The sequence below is a fragment of the Strongylocentrotus purpuratus genome, unplaced genomic scaffold (genome assembly GCF_000002235.5).
Source record: "Strongylocentrotus purpuratus isolate Spur 01 unplaced genomic scaffold, Spur_5.0 spur5_scaffold_19, whole genome shotgun sequence".
Taxonomy (NCBI): Eukaryota; Metazoa; Echinodermata; class Echinoidea; order Camarodonta; family Strongylocentrotidae; genus Strongylocentrotus; species Strongylocentrotus purpuratus.
The window spans coordinates 23,153,665-23,171,589 of NW_022145604.1; the positions used below are offsets into that span (position 1 = coordinate 23,153,665).

The 17,925-nt window shown below is 36.3% G+C and overlaps 1 protein-coding gene across 1 annotated transcript; it reads left to right on the forward strand.

Moving 5' to 3' along the window:
* Nucleotides 1-406: 406 nt before the first annotated feature.
* Nucleotides 407-9,668, forward strand: LOC105447311 (carbonyl reductase [NADPH] 1-like). Its single transcript, XM_011685180.2, has 6 exons — nt 407-704; nt 4,023-4,289; nt 4,794-4,903; nt 6,410-6,538; nt 8,592-8,736; nt 9,116-9,668. Exons 1-6 carry the CDS (start codon nt 645-647, stop codon nt 9,320-9,322), a joined length of 918 nt encoding a protein of 305 aa, XP_011683482.2. The 5' UTR covers nt 407-644; the 3' UTR covers nt 9,323-9,668.
* Nucleotides 9,669-17,925: the final 8,257 nt, after the last annotated feature.

Below are 17,925 nucleotides of genomic sequence, written 5' to 3' on the forward strand. Positions count from 1 at the left end.
TATGCGTACGCTAAATAACACTGAGTGGGGGGCCGGGACTCTATCCAGATCTAGTCCTAACCCTAACCCTAAACCATAACCCTATAAAACTGGTCTGTAGAATTACTGTCCTCCTAATGACAATGTCTACTTAATGACTCCTTTTTTCGCTCCAAATGTCCGTCTTATGACGTAATAAATATATATTTAGAGAGAGAGAGAGAGAGATTTATATATAAGTATGAAAACTTTAAGAGGACACGAAATTGTCCTCCTTATTAATGTCTACTTAATGATTCCCCTTTTCATTCCAAATGTCCGTCTTATGACCCCTTTAGTAAAATATACACATGTGTATATATATATATATCAGATATAAACATATATGTATATGCACATAATGTTTAGCTGATATGGATCGCATGTATGTATGTATTTACTTTGCGAGCGAAGCCTTTTGTCGAGACTACAGTACGTCAGACTTGACAAACATTGCAATGCCATTGATCTGGATATATAGTTCATGACATGTCAATGGTACGTTGAAAGCACGTGTAGACTGCTCATGCATGTACAGCTGTAGTATATACCCAGTGATGCCCTGGATATACATAACACCGTTTAACCAGTCCATTCCAACTCCCCCTTGTTTAACCATTTGATTGATGTCTAATGCTGTAGGAGCGATTGCTACACGAGACAACATGTCGGTACGAGTGGCAGTGGTAAGTATCGTGATTATAATGATACGTGTTTTAGTGTAAATATTATGAATCGTTATACCAGGGAGGTGTTTTAAACTCACATACCCTGGTTATACTGCATTATACCTCACGTAACCTACTGCTAGTAGTACTATCGTACCACTACACACAATAACTCGGTATATGATTAGTTGTAGTGTATACAACTTACAATCAAAACCATATGTGCAACGGCGTCTCAGTTATTATCCGAATCGTGTGATTTTTCTTGCAGCCTCCCTATTCTACTCTCTCTCTTCACCTTTGCTGTCTATAGTTTCTCGAGGATTGTATCATATGATAAGTATGTAAAGTATAAGTTGGTATATGTTTTAACGTATTAATGAGCACTCGAGCAGTTGGGGGGGGGGGGGGGGGGGAGGCCTGTGCATGGGCAATGTTTGGCTTTGACCTTTTATTTCCCAGCCTGCCTGGTCGGGTACTAAAGTGTAGATTATTCTGTTATTGTGCTAACTCCTTTGAATAATTAAAAACAAAAAAGATTTATCATTATTAAAAGAGCCAAATAGTAATATCAGTATTAGTAATTTTTATGATAACAGCATAAACAACAACACCTCCAACAACGATGTCTCTAAGCGCTTTACAAATATATTAACTGGAACGCTTTTGCTAAATGATATTCATGAGAGTGTAGTACTAATAATGGTTAACATAAACAATAACTCGAAGGAGGGATGAACCTTACCGAAGAATATAGTTCGCCTCGATCAGAGCTATTGTTTTTACAGCCTGTTACTAACGCTGATATTATTAATGTGGTTTTGAATTTTGATGAAAATAAAAGTCCAGGATACGATGAAATTCACCCTAAGGTATTGAAAAACTCGATTTATATGATTGTTACACCTTTGTGCAATATCTTAAACTTTTCCTTTGAACAAGGTATTTTCCCCGATGCTCTAAAAATTGCAAAGGTGATTCCTGTTTTTAAAAAAGGCAATAAGTCACTTTTAAATAATTATAGGCCGATATCTGTGTTATCTGTTTTTAGCAAAATATTTGAAAAGATTTTATGTGATCAATTGACTCGTTTTATTAGTAAAAATAATATTCTGTATGAAAATCAATTTGCTTTTAATGGGATACAGTACTTGCCATGCTCTTCTTGATTTTATTGATAAAGTTGCAAATGCTTTTGAACTTAATGAATTTTTAATTGGTGTATTTCTAGACTTATCCAAAGCTTTTGATTGTATTGATCATAATATTTTAATAAATAAGTTATGTTTTTATGGTATAAGAGGAATTCCTCTTCTTTTAATTAAAAATTATTTATCAAACCGAAAGCAATATGTTAGCTTTGGTAATTATTACTCTGATCACAGCACTATTTTAACTTGTGTGCCGCAAGGTTCTAATCTTGGCCCGCTCCTGTTTTTACTGTATATCAATGACTTGCCAACTGTAAGCAATATTTTATCTTCTATTTTATTTGCTGATGACACCACTCTGTTTTTATCTGGTAAAGATCCCGTAGAAATAAATATTCTATTGAATTCTGAAATTGTTAAAATACACAAGTGGTTCCTTGCAAATAAATTGTTGATTAATTTTGAAAAAACAAACTATGTAATTTTTAAAACAAGAAATAAATATGTAAATGAAGCTGCTATCAAGATTTGTATAAATAGTAAAGAAATTAAGCAAGTACACCAAGTTACTTTCTTAGGCGTCATTATTGATGAAAACTTAACGTGGAAGGACCACATTTATTTTATTTCTAACAAGCTGTCAAAGGTCATTGGTGTTTTAAATAGACTCAAAGATATTTTACCATTACGCATACTTGTACAATTGTATAACTCTATGATTTTGCCTTATTTTAATTATTGTATCATTGTATGGGGCAACTGCGCTTCGTATCTGCTTCAAAAGCTATTTTTATTACAAAAAAGAGCCGTCAGGGTTATAACAAACTCATATTATAGAGCACATACAGGTACATTGTTTTTTAAGCTGAAGTTTTTAAAACTTTATGATCTATATGATATAAGTATTGGAGCTTTTATGTTCTCTTACATGTACAATATAACTACTTTACCTGATTGTTTTAATAATTATTTTATTTTCAATAGAGATATAAATCAATATAGTACTAGAAATTCACACAAACTTTATGTTCCTTCATTTCGCTATAATTTGTCAAGAACAGTAATAAAATATAAAGGATCCATTATTTGGAATAACTTACCAGATTCTTTCAAAGCATGCCCAACATTGTCTAGTTTTAAGCGTAATTTTAAACACAAACAAATATCAAGTTACAATATACTTTTTTTAGCTTTTATTAATTCTGCCTGTCCTTGTATGTGTGTTTATATGTCTTAGTTAATGTAATGTCTATATTGTCAATATTTTGCTTTTAATTATTGAAGATTTTACTTTTGGGGTTGTAGAAAAAGGGGACCAGCCTAGATAGGTCAATGGCCTTTGCTGGTCCCTCACATCCCTACTCCACCCATTAATCAATTTTAGTGTTACTGTTGTTGTTTTATTTGTTCTTATTATATTTTATATATATTGCATTTTGTATAATTGTATTTTTAATGTTATAATGATATTTTTATTGGATGTGAAATAAAATGAACTTGAACTTGAACTATTAACTTGGCATATAATGTACAGGCATTAGGGGAAAAGGATAGTTTTCACTAACAGGAAAATGATAGATCATTTTATTGACATTTTCTTGACAATTATGCAGGTAGCTAAAAAGCCCCCCACTTGCTGGCATTTCCGGCATTTCCGGCAACTAATATTTCTCGCTTAGTCTTTTTCTATAATGACTCGGTATCTAAGTACTATTATCATGCAGTAGTTTATCACGTTTTCAACATAATTTTCTTTTGATGAAAAATAAATCATGTTGATTAATAAAAGTGGGCGTAATTCTGTGAAAACCTTAACAACATATTACTTCTTATCGGTGCCTAGTTTGACTTAACTGAGAGAGAGAGAGAGAGAGAGAGAGAGAGTGAGAGTTTTATTTCTCAAATTTCTCAACAGGTTATTTTGTATTCGTTCTATTAATACAATTGGAAGCAGTATCCTAACAGATGCTATAGGGGCGTTGATACAGAGGGCTCAAAACTGTCTTCTGCCGGGAAACAAATAGAATAAGGAGTTCCTTTTGAACATTCAAAATTTAAGAATGCTTTTATTTAAAATCCGGGTTACTTGGCTAATTTGTAAATCTGAGGTTTTTCTATTCATTTTGCACTTTGACAATGTCGGCTAAACAGTAAGCAATGTCATCGTTATTTTCTTCCGTTATAGGTGACAGGCGCAAACAAGGGTATTGGTCTGGAGATCGTTCGAGCTCTATGCCGCCATTTTGGACAAGATGGCGTGGTTTACTTGACTGCACGCAATGAAGGGCGTGGTCGAGCCGCTGTTGAGCTCCTCCAGAAAGAGGGACTCGATCCCAAGTTTCATCTTCTTGACGTCACTGATCAAGCAAGCATTGATACGATTCGGAATCATCTGGAAAAGGAACATGGTGGAATTGATGTTCTAGTCAACAATGCTGGTATTGGTACATCGGTAGGTTTGCATTTTTTAATAAAATGGATAACGGGAATTAGTGGAAATGTTACAATTATGGTACTCAAATGACAGGGATGATTATGATATTCATGACCTCGAGGCCAGTCATCTTTGTATTTCGACTTTTAAAAGGCAAAAGGCAGGTCGCAAACAATGATTGTTGCTATAAATAATTGCAAGCCTTTGAAAAAAGGGAAGAGTTAATGAGCATCATTAAAGTAACATGTCAGTAGAGCCATGCGTAACCGAAAAAAAATAACCGTTTAGTGAACTGATCTATTGATGACAAAATATATGCATGTACATTTCTAGAATCAGGTAACTTTATATAATGCTAATTTGGCTCAGTACTACCCGGCTTGAGTCTCACGTACCCTTGACCTGGTACTAGCAGTTTTGCATTCCTTTCCATGACTAGATGGAGAGAGGTACTTCGGTTGAACCGTTCTGCTGGATACGCCATTGCTTTCTTTAATCATTTTCACAAACTTTGTTTTACAGAAAGACAACAGTTCGTTTTATGAGAAGCAATTCCGCGTCATGGAAGCAAATTTCTTTGGACTTCTATCCGTCTGCCGGAGTCTCACTCCTCTGGTGAGGTCAGGTGGAAGGTATGTTTTTCATGCAAAATGTTTGTCCTAATACATGTAAAACAGACAGGGTAGATACATTTTGCTTTTATACTTAAAATTAGAGAATTCAAACTTTTCATCTGTCTCAAAGCCTCTTCTACCAAACACGACAAACGACTTAAATATGTTTACACCATGCACACTAAGAAAAAATGGTGCAAGTTTGCACCTTTAGGGGTGCAAACCGATGCAACACTAGCAGCACCTTTAGGGGTTAAATCCTGCACCCTTGAAAAGGGTGCCAGATTGAACCTTTTAGGGGATATGTTAGTACTCATTATGGTTCAATCTTGCACCTTTAGGGGTGCAAACCGATTCAACACTAGCAGCACCTTTATGGGTTCAATCCTGCACCCTTTAAGAGCCTAGAGGGTTCCAGCTTGCACCTTTTCGGAGACATGTTAGTACCCTTAATGGTTCAATCCTGCTTCATTAGGGGTGCAAACCGATGCAATAACAGCACCTTTAGGGGTCCAATCCTGCACCCTTTAAAAGGTGCAATCCTGCACACATACTCGAGGAATACTCATTAAATATGTTCTTACACAAATACATATTAAACATGCACGTTGTGTCTTGGTTAGTAATCATATAATGATTTATAATCAATATATCTATTGCTAAAAAGTGAATGTAATTGTAACATGATCAGACAAAATAATCTACTGGTTAATGATTGCCGAAAGAAAATACAAATCACAAAATTGATGTGCATTGTCATAATTTGCTTAACAAATCATGATAAATGTGTTTTTATGTGAACACGTGTAAAGTAATCATGAATATGCATGCAATATGCAAACTTTTATTTTGGACCCTTTTTGGGTCGATAAGGGTCATTTTTGTGGGAAGGGTGCAAAATCTGACCCTTTTTTTTAACCCCTTTTCCATCAATAGGGTTCATTTTTATGTAAAGGGTGCAAACTCCGAATTTTGCACCCCTTTTTTCTTAGAGTGTATACGATAATAGCTAAAAGGTCGTGTATGATGTAATGGCGATGTCCAGTTTGATGGTGAGTATGTCGTGATGGAATTCATTTGAAGTATATTATGATTGGAGTCACAAACACATTGGCAAAACAAGGTAGAAATTAAGTTTTTATTTCTAAACATTATTTTGTATTCGGGTTTGGTAAAGGTTTTTTAAATAAGTAATGTAAGTGACTATGACTAACAATTAAATAAATGATCTCTGCTAGTGTTAAGTGTCATTTTGGATTCTTTTCATTTTAGTAACAAAATTATATTTTCGCATTAAATTAAATTCACTACCTCCCTTTATAGGGAGGGGGCATCGCCCATAATATATTCACATTAACAGTGATTCCTTATATACGTCCTTGGTACTGGTTAGAGTGAATATCTTTATCTTCGTCGAAAATATGTCGGGAGAGGAAATTGTCCCTTTACCCCTTCGTAAATTACGCTAGTGTATTATATTGTAAACATAACAAATTCGACCGTTACTCTTTTTTTGTCATCTAGGATTGTAAATGTAGCCAGCACGACAGGATATATGGTGTTTAGAGAGCAATTAACTGAAGAAATTAGGAACAGATTTCGACAAGTTAAGGAAGAGCAGGACGTTGTGAACCTCATGAATGAATTTCTTGAGTAAGTAGAATTGAACTACAATTATAATGCAATTGAACCAGGGCGGCGTTTCACAAAACCATCCTACGTACAAGTTCACCAACAACTCATGGAACACGTGAATTAAATCGAACATGCATTTCAATGGGATGTCGGTGAACTTCTACGCCTACTTATGAAGGTTTCTAGAAACGATGCCAAGGTCTCAAATCAGTTACCATGATCCATTATGGGCCACCTTTACTTGATTAATGTCCTTTGACAAGACATTGATGTATATTTTCCACTCTCCACCCAGGTGTTAAATGGGTACCCGGTAGGATGCGAAAGCTAATGTGCTTAGATTAGCAAGTGTGCGCTTGTAAAATTACGCCTGGCTGGTATGCTCCCCATGGAGTGGAGAATGTGCATACCGGTACATTGTGTGCGGGTAAGCCTGAATCCGATGACCGGGGTAATAATATGATTACAGGGCACTCAAAAAGAACAGTATGAATACTGATGAGGCTACCCTGGGTAAACAAGACATATTATTATTATTAGAGGTGACCGTAACAAAATTGAATGGTACATGTGTAAACAACTGTATTGATTTTTTAAAAGTAGTTTTTCTTCACCCCCCCCCCCGAAAAAGAAAGAACAACACCCACACAACTGTTATAATACGTCAATAGTTTGTACGGTAGTGGCAGTCGAAAACTTTACTTGGTATGATGGTGTGTTTATTTTAATTGACTGCTAAGAACGCATGTGTATTCTCGTAATGGGAAACTATGACTTTAAGGCCTCTCCAAGGGCCTCGACAATTACAATTAATGCCTTACCAAAGGGCACTTGCGCATTTTCGAACCCGGGATCTCCCAGTTAAGAAAACACTGCTCTACCACTGAACCATCTCGCCTCTTACCTTGGTCGTTCACTTAAAGATGAAGTTGAGTTCTGGTCATGCGATTGCATTGTGAAAGAAACGGTGTGGAACCGACAAGAAAGGGTTGATCATAATTATAGCATATAAGAATTTGTGTGTATTGCAAGGTTCTGGAATCATCAAAATGATAAGAAACTTGGCCAAGTCTTGGTAAAATTACAAACACTGTACACAGAAAGATGTATATGGGACTACACGAACACGTGGCGTAAAAAGCCGGCCCCCGATTTTTACGATGTTACATGCATATTTAGAATATGAAGGCATTTGAAGAGCCATGCTTTTCAGGGAACATGTCTTATCTGATATTCTTCCACACTTGCATAATAAGAATGAGTAATGCTCACAAATTATTTTTCACCTCTTCCCAGAACTCAACCTTCTCTTTAAATAAACAACCATGCTTCCTTTTAATTACGATTAGTTCATGACGTAAAAACCACTCTTTTGGGGAGGTGATGTCATTTTGGATGACTCTGTCAAGCCAAATATGATGCTACATCCTAGTACATCCCCTCCAAAGCGTCGAAGCACGGGTCTGCACATTGTTTTGCAGGCACGCTTAAACGTGAAGCATAGAGGCAACTTATATAACTTGACATAGGCGTTTTGTTTAAGGCGAAAATGCGAGAGGTCAAGTTGTTAGCCAATGCGTCTTGTTGAAGTCGAGAAGGTGACTTGATGACCTTTAACGATTCGCGTTCTTCCCTCCTCTTCTTAAACAAGGCGCCTTTGTGAGTTTAAACAACTCACCTTCTCGCTTTCTCGACTAAAACCAAGCATCTTGGCATGTTAATCAAGTCGCCTTCTCGCTGCAAGTTTAAACTTCCGTACAGGCTCCTGTGGGTGGCTGTTGAACATGTCCAATAATCTCCGCCTGTTTGTTGATGAACGTAGGTGACACGTGCTTATATTCCTTGTAAAACCGCAAAAACTTCTTGCGAATATCGCACGGGCTTCCTGTGATTGTGTGGCGCCGTAAACAGTCATAATTATGGAGCCGTAAAACATAGCACGGCAGTAGCACGGCACCTGGTGAGCGTAATCAAATCTATTAGGTACGTGTATTCGCTTTGATTTACAATGATTTATGCCAGAGGAAATTCTAACATGTATTATGGGGACTACGTGCATTTTCATTTGCAGGTGCTGCAAGATGGAAACTAACGCAGCAAACGGATGGTCAGAATGGTCCTATGGGGTTGGTAAACTCGGTGTTATCCTACTGTCAAAGATGCAGGCTGAAAAGATATCACTAGATGCATCGAAACAGGATATACTTGTCAATGCGGTAGGTACACCGATATTATGGTCCACTGAGAATATATCTTTGACGAATCCCTCTCAAACATTTATATTAAGAAACTCCTCCCCGCAGACTAAGTAAAGGGGCGACCGGACATTTGCTCCTTGTCTCATTTTTTTCAATTTCTTCTCCACTTGCATATTTTTGTGAAAAAGTAAACAATTTAAAAATGAACTACAGTTAACCTCATCGGGAGACGTCACGTGATGCTCACCTGTCGTGTAAAGCAAAACAAAACTGACCCCCGCGGGATCATATTGGTGGACCAATCTTTAATAATTCTGAGAAAACGTAAAGCAGACGCTTAAACCAAGAATGTGAGTAGCCTTTGATTCCATTATACTTTGTTTCTTGTTGTTTCCAGTGTTGCCCAGGCTTTGTACAAACCGACATGACCGCTCACTTACCGGACAACCAATATGGATACAACAAGGTTACGACCGTAGAGGGCGCAGATACTCCAGTTTTTTTAGCACTTCTTCCACCAGGCGTGAAAGAGCCAAACGGACAGTTCTTATTGAAAAGAAAGATATATGACTTTATCAACACTGACGTCTCCATCCAAATATGACATCCAGTAGAGCTGAATTTGTCAACTGAAATGGACCCAAAGGATGAATATTTACGCATGATTATGATGAAATTATCCTGTGCTGTTCGGACTAATGTACTTTCGTGCCGCAAGTAAACTGTAATCTTAACCTCAAACTGTCTACAAACAGTCTGAACCGTGGACATAATTTAGCTTTGTGATACCATGAGAGCAATCAGACAATTTAATAAAAGGATTGCAATCCCATAAGTCGAATTGACAGCTAACGGTCGTTATTTTCCCTCAAAAAGACATTTTCAAGCCCTTTCGTTTTGGTTAAATTCCAACGGCATTTAAAAGATAATACTAATTTAGAACTTCCCTAAAAAATGGGATGCTTGAAAATGTCTTTAAGTGGGAAAATAACGACTATTAGTTGTCGAATCGATCTAAGAGCTACAGAACCAGTAAGTAATAGTCTGATTTTCAGACCATTGTACCGAATGATCGTATGTTTTATGCTGCGCAAAGATTCAATCAGTTTAATTTTGGCCATTACAAGTAGTGGGTTATTGAAGTAGACAAAATGCTCATGTGCCCTTAAAAGCTCATTTTATTTATGCTATTACCAAAGAAGAAAAAGTCAGTCAGTCACTCAATAGTGTCTAACAGTGAAGTAAAGCAAGTAAACAGGTTTCCTTGCATAATTTTAATATTAGGACACTGCTAACGTTTAAATTCCACAGATAGGACATACATGACATATTTATAATTCCTGCACAGTTCTACATAATGTGATGTTGTCTGCAAAAGGGACATTGTATCTTTAAGCCTTGGATAATTCTTTTTGTGGGTCCTTTTAAAAATCAACTTCTGTTGACAAGGACGTTCTTCCCATAGACACTAAATCTCCTTTAACTAAAGGGTGTGTCATAATATATAATTCATTTCGAAAAGTCTCCTCGCTCTCTACACTAGGAAGTCCATCTAAATCCCTTGGACAATCGTGTATTACACCTTGTAAAGTGATCATCTTGGGATATTTTAGCGAAATCAAATTAGTGACAGGTAATCTAAGAAGAGGTAGCGATTTGGGAACATTCTTCTTTCTTATAGAGGGCGCTAATACAGTTTGGAATCGTGTGTAAGGTAAAGTAATACTAATCATCATTTTTATTTTAAGGGAAGGGGAGATGGGGGAGGATGTTATAATTATAATTCATTTCATTCAATCGTTTCTTTCTTCTTCTTCTAATTGGTGCTCAATGTAAATAGCCAAATGAAGGTGGATTGTCGTAGCTGAGATAAACAAGCAATTATTTTTTTATTTCTGTTCTTACCGTTTCTTGGCTATTGTATACAAGGTGAATTGTTTATGTATGAATGGCATCATTAAAGAATAATGAAAAACTAAATATTTTGTTTCGGGTAATATGTTTCTCTGGAAATGGTAGACCTATTATATGTACACAAAATAATTCATATGACAGATTGTTATAATATTTTCATCAAACATTACTTGTTCGGGGTCGGTGTTATCATTTAAGTTCAACTATACAATCTCAGTCACAGTCAGGATAATGTCCACTGGTAAAATAAAAAAAGGAGGGGAAAAAGGGCATATTCTGAGGGGGAATAATAACATAGGATTTCTACGTAAACATAGTGTAAAGGGACACTACGTATAAAACACACACACGCGCGCCCTCTACAGGAAAAGCAAATCAAATCGGAAGCTCATCTCCATTGCTCTATGTTCGCTATTATTAACCGTATCAGACATCTGAGCAGGGTAATTTTTAAATGTTATTGCCCTCAAGGTTTGATGGATAAGTCAACAAAATTACAATAAATTAGTCCGCTCAGAAAAGTCAATGGGGTTTTGTGAGTAATTTGGCGGGCAATATAGGTTATACAGAAAACCAATGCGCAAATATTTTACCCCGCTCAGAAGAGTCAATGCGATTTGTGTGTAATTTGGCGGGCAATATAGGCTATACAGTAAGTCAATGGACAAATATTTTAGCCCGCTCAGAAAAGTCAATGGCAAAATGCGTGTTAAACTAGTGCGCAATAATATAGTGCCAGTTGTAATTTACATCGCGCATCAGCTATTGTAATCTACATCGCGCATCGTGTATAAGAAAATGCGCACTTTGCGCGAACTCTCATTGTGACGTAACAATCACACCCAAGGCAAACTGTTTGCAGTGTATCGAAAATCTGTCAAACACTGGATGAACAGTGCTGGTTTGACAATGTTTTTGCAACTTATAATGCTAGGAAACCCTGTGTAGCCTACATAATTTAAGAGTATAAGATAGTAAGAGTTTCTTGTTTGCTCTAGATGTCTGATGTGGTTAATAATAGTAATATTGACTGCCTAATTCAGGGCAATACGACTTGTCATATATCACCCTCACCTTCGGTTCGGGCGATATATGTCGTATTGCCCTGAAGGCAGTCAATATTACTTAAATATCACTCGACCGGGCGTTGTGGCGTGCGCCTGTAATCCAGCTACTTGGAAGTCGGGGTTGGTGGATCGCTTGAGAGCGGGAGTCCTGGATGTCGTCGTTCTATGGCGATCGGGCGTCCACGCTAAGCTCGGCATCGATATGGTTGATTTGGTCGGAAGACTGGCCAACCAGGTCGTCTAAGGGGGGACGTACTGGCCCAGGGCGGAAACGCAGCAGGCAAAAGTCCCCGTGTGGAGCAGTAGTGGGATAGCGCCTGTGAATAGGCGGCGACTTGCAGCCTGTTCAACATAGTAAGACCCAATCCTTTTTGGTGTTCAACGATCTCCCCCCCCCTTTCCCCCTTTGTGGTGAGCACTAATTTTTGGTTTTGGGCTCAATAGAGGGGGAGGGGGGGGGGGGGGTATGGAGCTCTACTTTTTGTTTACTCATCACCCCCCCCCCCTTTGAGCAACAAAATATAAATAAAAAATAACAAAAAAATATTTGTTTGCCTATTTGTCAGGGGCCACCATCCGTCACTGCACTATACACACTCCCAGAACAAGTGTTAATATGTTTCAATCTTTTGCTTACAAAATAAGCACAAGTTATCTTCAACAAAGCCGAATCTCAATCAGTGTTCTCTAGTATATATTGCTCCAGGAAGCAGTTTATATTGAATTTCTCTTAGTCTGTTAACAAGAGTAACTTTCTTAGGCCTACTAAATATCTCCCCACATACCTCATTTGAAAAATCTGAAAACCCCTGTCCATCATTAATCTTCAAAACAAATATATTTTGTAACTTCTCCATTAAAAATATTCATATACCTTTCTCAAAAATAAATGTCTGAGGAGCTTCACAGTACCGTTAAACTGCATTAGATTATCATATTGTTTTACATCAACTGAACTCCAGTTATCCCCTTTTCCGCTTCTCAAAATAGATTCCCCAATATTCCGGACATCAACAATTTTGTTTCCTTTGACCCCAAATGTCAAAAATGATATATTGACTGCATGCCCTTTTCAACAAAAATATCTTGGACTGAAATTACATTGCATGTAAACAACTCATCAAAATGTAAACAACTCATCAAAAAAAAAAAAAAAAAAAATCCTCAATCTTATTTACTGGGTGTAAGCCACAAATTATGGTTAAATAAAAGAAATTGTTACTGTTAACAATAATTGGATTATTCTTTTCTTCAAAATTCCTACAAACTTCTAATCAAACTCTTCCCATGCTTTGATCAATTCCCAATAGAATTTAGGTACTTTGAAACTTAATAACTTGAAATCATAGTTACACAAGAAAATAAATCTACCTCCTACCATCTTGAAGCAGAAATCAAAGTGTAGCTTTCATCTCATTGACTTTTCTTCGTACAATAGTCTTGTCTCCCACGTTATCCGTTGGGTTTTTACAAACGAATCAAAATTAGTCATTCGTAACCCTCCTTCATTATAACCTTGATGCAATATTAATCTCTTAATTCGATCTTTCCCCTTCCATATAAATTCGAAACATATTTTCTGTATTTCCGATATGACTACACTACCAGGGATGATATCAATATTTGTTTCTTTCTGTACGTGGTACAAGATACTGCTTAATTAAGCAACATACTTTGCAGTTGGGTGTGATGGTCTGAATATTAATTTTCGAGCAAGCGAAGCAAGCTAGCAAAAATTATAAGATTTGCGACGTCCCAGTGCGAAAAATTACATCTTATAAAGAAGACAACCCCCCTGAAATCTTATCTATTTTTGAGGGTTTCCTAGAGGTGCTTTGTCCATTGCAGGTTGGGAGGTTGATTCGACATAACGGGTGTTTGTTTGTTATATATAATGTCAAATAGTTTTACTTAGGTGTAATTATAGGTGCATTGGTTAACTTTCCCATAAATATTTTTTGTCATTTGCCTATCTACTTTGTCATTTATTGTTGTATTAATGTTGTTTATATATTCAAATATGTCATGATTGTAAAGCGCATAGAGAAATTTTGCGCTTCATAAATATTCTCTAATATTATTATTATTAAGCCCAATTTAATGAAGAAAGATTGAACATTTCTTTTATAAAATTAACATAACTATAACATCTATAAATGCGAGCAAGCTCTATATAGGGAAAATTAAAGAAACGGGGCTCTAAGTCGCCTTGAATTAGGGGTGCATGTTTTGGAGAGAGGAAAAGTAGGTATGTATCAAAAGGGAAAAGGACAGTTATGAGAAAAGAAAAAGTGCTCGTGTCATGATAAAAGGGGCACTTTTCAGAGGTGAAAAGTGGCATTTAAGAGAAAGTGAAGGGGTTCTTATTAAGAAGGAAAAATTAACCTTATTTACAAGGAAAAGGGGCACCAGTCAAAGGAAAAAAAAGCACAACTATCAGGGGTGAAAAGGGGAATTTCTCGCACCTGAAAAGACGTACTCACCAGAGATGAAAAGAGAGGAAAAGGACAGTTATTAGAAAAGAAAAGGGGCACTTGTCCTATGTAAGAGGGGCTTTTGAGGGGTCCCTGAACAAGAAATAAACCACGTTCATTTGGGGGCTTAACTGCCCCCTCCTCCCATCAGTACGCCGGTGTTCCTCCCCGAAACTAGAACGAGCATTGCCCCTTTTCAGAATAATACTGCATACTTTAAACAAAAAAGTGAGTTTCATATTTCTCAACATATCATTAAGCATATACAGAATTGAAATTATGAGTTTTTCTTACATCACAATTTAACCCAAGCCCTGGGAGCCCCCCCCCCCCCCAATACAAACTAAAGTGATACATTTCGAAAGTAGGTGAAATGATTGGTTTTTGGCTTTGCTCACTGTGCTGAACATACTTTCAAAAACTAAAAATGATCACGTAATTTGCGTATTCATAATTCATGCAAATTAACTATGAATTTTCAAATATGAAAATTATGTTTCTTCATGAATTTGAAACGAAGGAAACATTTATTCAATACATTTTCTAGATTCTTCACAAATCTACAGACAAATATGTAGGGTCTTCTGTAGAATGCATAAAAATTAGCATTTTGCATAATTAATTAGGCTAACCGCTATGACGATAAAAATGTGCATAATAGGAAACAATTTATTACACCATCTTGTTACTTTCGTGAACATCTACAAACGTGCAACATTTCGTGTTCATTCAACGTTCGACGGCTGAGATCATAGCCCCCCCCCCCTGTAACAAGCTGTGCTTTTTTAACAGACCACCTCTTTTTCCACATTTGTTAAAGTCTTTATAACTCTTTCATTGTTAATGTATTTAAGCTAGTTTACGATGAACTTGTTACTACTGTTACTGAATGAAATGTTTTTTTTATGCAAGTGGAAAGAAATAAATAAATCTTGAATCTTGAATCTTGTAACGGGGAGCTCAAAATACAGTAAGGGTAATGTTGTTGACTTCGTTCCACCTCTACTCGCTCTCCCATGCAGTGCTCCCTCCCTAAAAAACTTCCTAGTTTTTCCATTTCTCAGATGTAGGGGAAATTTATTTCCCGTCTTGTATAGATTGACAGATCGATAATTCGATTTCTTTTTGTATAGTCAAGACCAGTTCTAAGTATACATCTCTCCTGCTGTGGTCCAGTGAGTACAGGATTATGCACACGGCACGCAAGCGGGTAGACCCTGCTCTCCAACATGGCGGCCGTTCCGGACCGGTGCGTACTTCACTCAATAGCACGTACTTTCTGGTGAGTGAGCTATCTTGGTATAAGTACCATCTTTGGTATAAGTATTGTACTTGTACTAATTAATCTGCATATGGCAACATCACTGGTTTGTATGGATTTCCAATTTCCAATGTGAAGGCATCGGAAATTAGAAGACTTGGATACTTCTTGAAAACAAAGTTCAATTTATTTGTATTGAATTTAATTTAGTTTAGTTCATAGTTAATGTTTCCCTTAGTTTAATTTAATGTAATTGTAAATGTAAATGTCCTAATAATTGGCAATTTATATTTTGTAGTAATTTCGAATTGAATTGCCTTTAACGAAACCATTAATAATTAAGAAATATGCCGTAAATTCAGATAAATTGTTAAAAAACATAGATCTGCACGCACCCCATATTCAATATGCAAATTAACTGGTGTAAACTGGTTCAACTGGAAATAGGCCCACGGACCAGTCACGGGATTATCAACAAGGAACTTAAATGGTAACTGTGAAACCATTTAAAAAAGTGTTTAAGACACCCAAGAATTACTCATTCATTTTTCACACCTAAAAATTCACAGATTTACACCTAAGATTAAGAATCAGTATTCGGAGCTCGCTAGCTCGTGTGTGGGGTTTACGTTCAGGGGGTTCAGGGGTCTGAGAGGTGTCTTGGAAAATCGCATTTTACGCCTTTCCATGATATCTATATGATTTCTGAGCAAGTTATTTGTGTTTTTTCAAGAGAAAATCTTCTCATCCATATGTAATTTGTTCTAATTATCAGTTGTAGTGGATATTTCTTAGTGTGATTCCTTTAAGTCACGAGATCAGTACCGCGGAACTTATGGGAACTTTGACTACCATAAAAAAGGTGTTATAAGACACCGAAGAATTACTAATTGTTCACATCTAAATATCACGGATTCACAGCTTAGATAAGTAATCAGTTTGAGCCACGTGATCATCACCAAGAAATTCATGTTAACTTTGAAACCATTTAAAAAAGGTGTGTAAGACACCTCAGAATTATTGATTTAATACAACCAGAGATTCACGGACAGAACAATTAGACGATTAGCCGGTGTAAGTATCGTGATTATTACCATCAACCTTGATTAACCTGTGACACCAATCAATGAAGGTGCTTAAAAGACCAAATAATTACTTATTTATCACCACCATCAGTTAACGGATAAAAAAAAAATCGTTGCTTGGTTTAAGTGCTTATTTGGTCATAAACACTTGATTTACAGAGGTAAGTGGAATTACGTTACTCCAGCCGCGTGATAAATTGGTGGTTTTTAGGTGAGATGAAAACGTGAACAGGAGTACACATTTTTTTTTTAAACGAAGGTACTTTTAAATTTTGTTCAAAAGGCACCATACTTTAAAATCGCTTAAAATACACTCCCTAAAGAGTTTTTTTTTTAGTGTTCTGCTTATTGGGTTACGTATCGCGAATACTCCTTTTTAAAATATAAATCTGTCCGATTTCGTTCAAACTGCCTCCAGTTTTTTTCTGTGAACATTATGCTTTCTTTTAGAGATGCTTGCTTTTGAGGTGGGATTCACTTTAAGGATGGATCCGGGGAAACAGGAAATGAAATCCTAGATTTAGGATTTCAGAAGACTGGTCCCAACACTCAATTTGGCCATAGCGAACTTTCTAAAGCTAGTCTACTTGAAGTCGATCAAAGATCAAAACTACTTGTACTGCACCACGTGCTTAGATTATATCATGCTAGGGCACTTCATTGTACATGTATTGGCACCAACCTCAATCTTGTTACAGACTTACATAATTATGATACAAGAAATAGCCAATATAACGTTATCTTACCCGAAAGATAAGGCAGTATTGGAGATCGTTTCAATTATACTGGAATCAAATATTGGAATGTCCTCCCTAATTACGTTAAAGCAATATAAAATGTTGCATACTTTAAAAGAGAACATTAGTATTACCTGTCACTTGTGAATTAGATAACAGAAACAAAGGGTGTGATATAAACAAGGATATGATCTCGGTTGCATATATAAATCAGTTTTTTTTCTCCGCCGTGTAGATTTGATATTTTTGCTTTCGTTTAATTTTGAATATTTTTGAGAATGTCTTTAAAAAATGGAAGATATATTCTCCATGTTATCAAACATTGCTCTAAATGTTCGACATCAGTTCTCTAGATAATACAAACATTCGACATGTTCAATACTGATTCTCTAAATAGGACATCGTTGTAAATAAGCCCTCGACTTTTCATGGGCCATCCTGTCAAGTATATTTGTATTTTCTCGTGTTTCATAACTTTTTACCCTTGTCTTTTGTACCACTCTATATATGTAATAATAATAATAATAATGTCAATTTATAAAGCGCACATATCCATTCTAAAAGACTGCTCAAGGCGCTCTTGTACAACATCAAAATAATTATACAATATTAAAACTACGACATCATATGATACACTATAAAATCTACGACATAATTTTACAATATTAA

What these genes read in the sequence shown, in the direction of transcription:
- LOC105447311 (XM_011685180.2), top strand. Translation starts at nt 645, where the DNA reads ATGTCTAATGCTGTAGGAGCGATTGCTACACGAGACAACATGTCGGTA. An exon ending in CTCATGAATGAATTTCTTGA is followed by an intron (nt 6,539 to 8,591) that starts GTAAGTAGAATT and finishes TTTCATTTGCAG; the next exon opens with GTGCTGCAAGATGGAAACTA. An exon ending in AGGATATACTTGTCAATGCG is followed by an intron (nt 8,737 to 9,115) that starts GTAGGTACACCG and finishes TGTTGTTTCCAG; the next exon opens with TGTTGCCCAGGCTTTGTACA.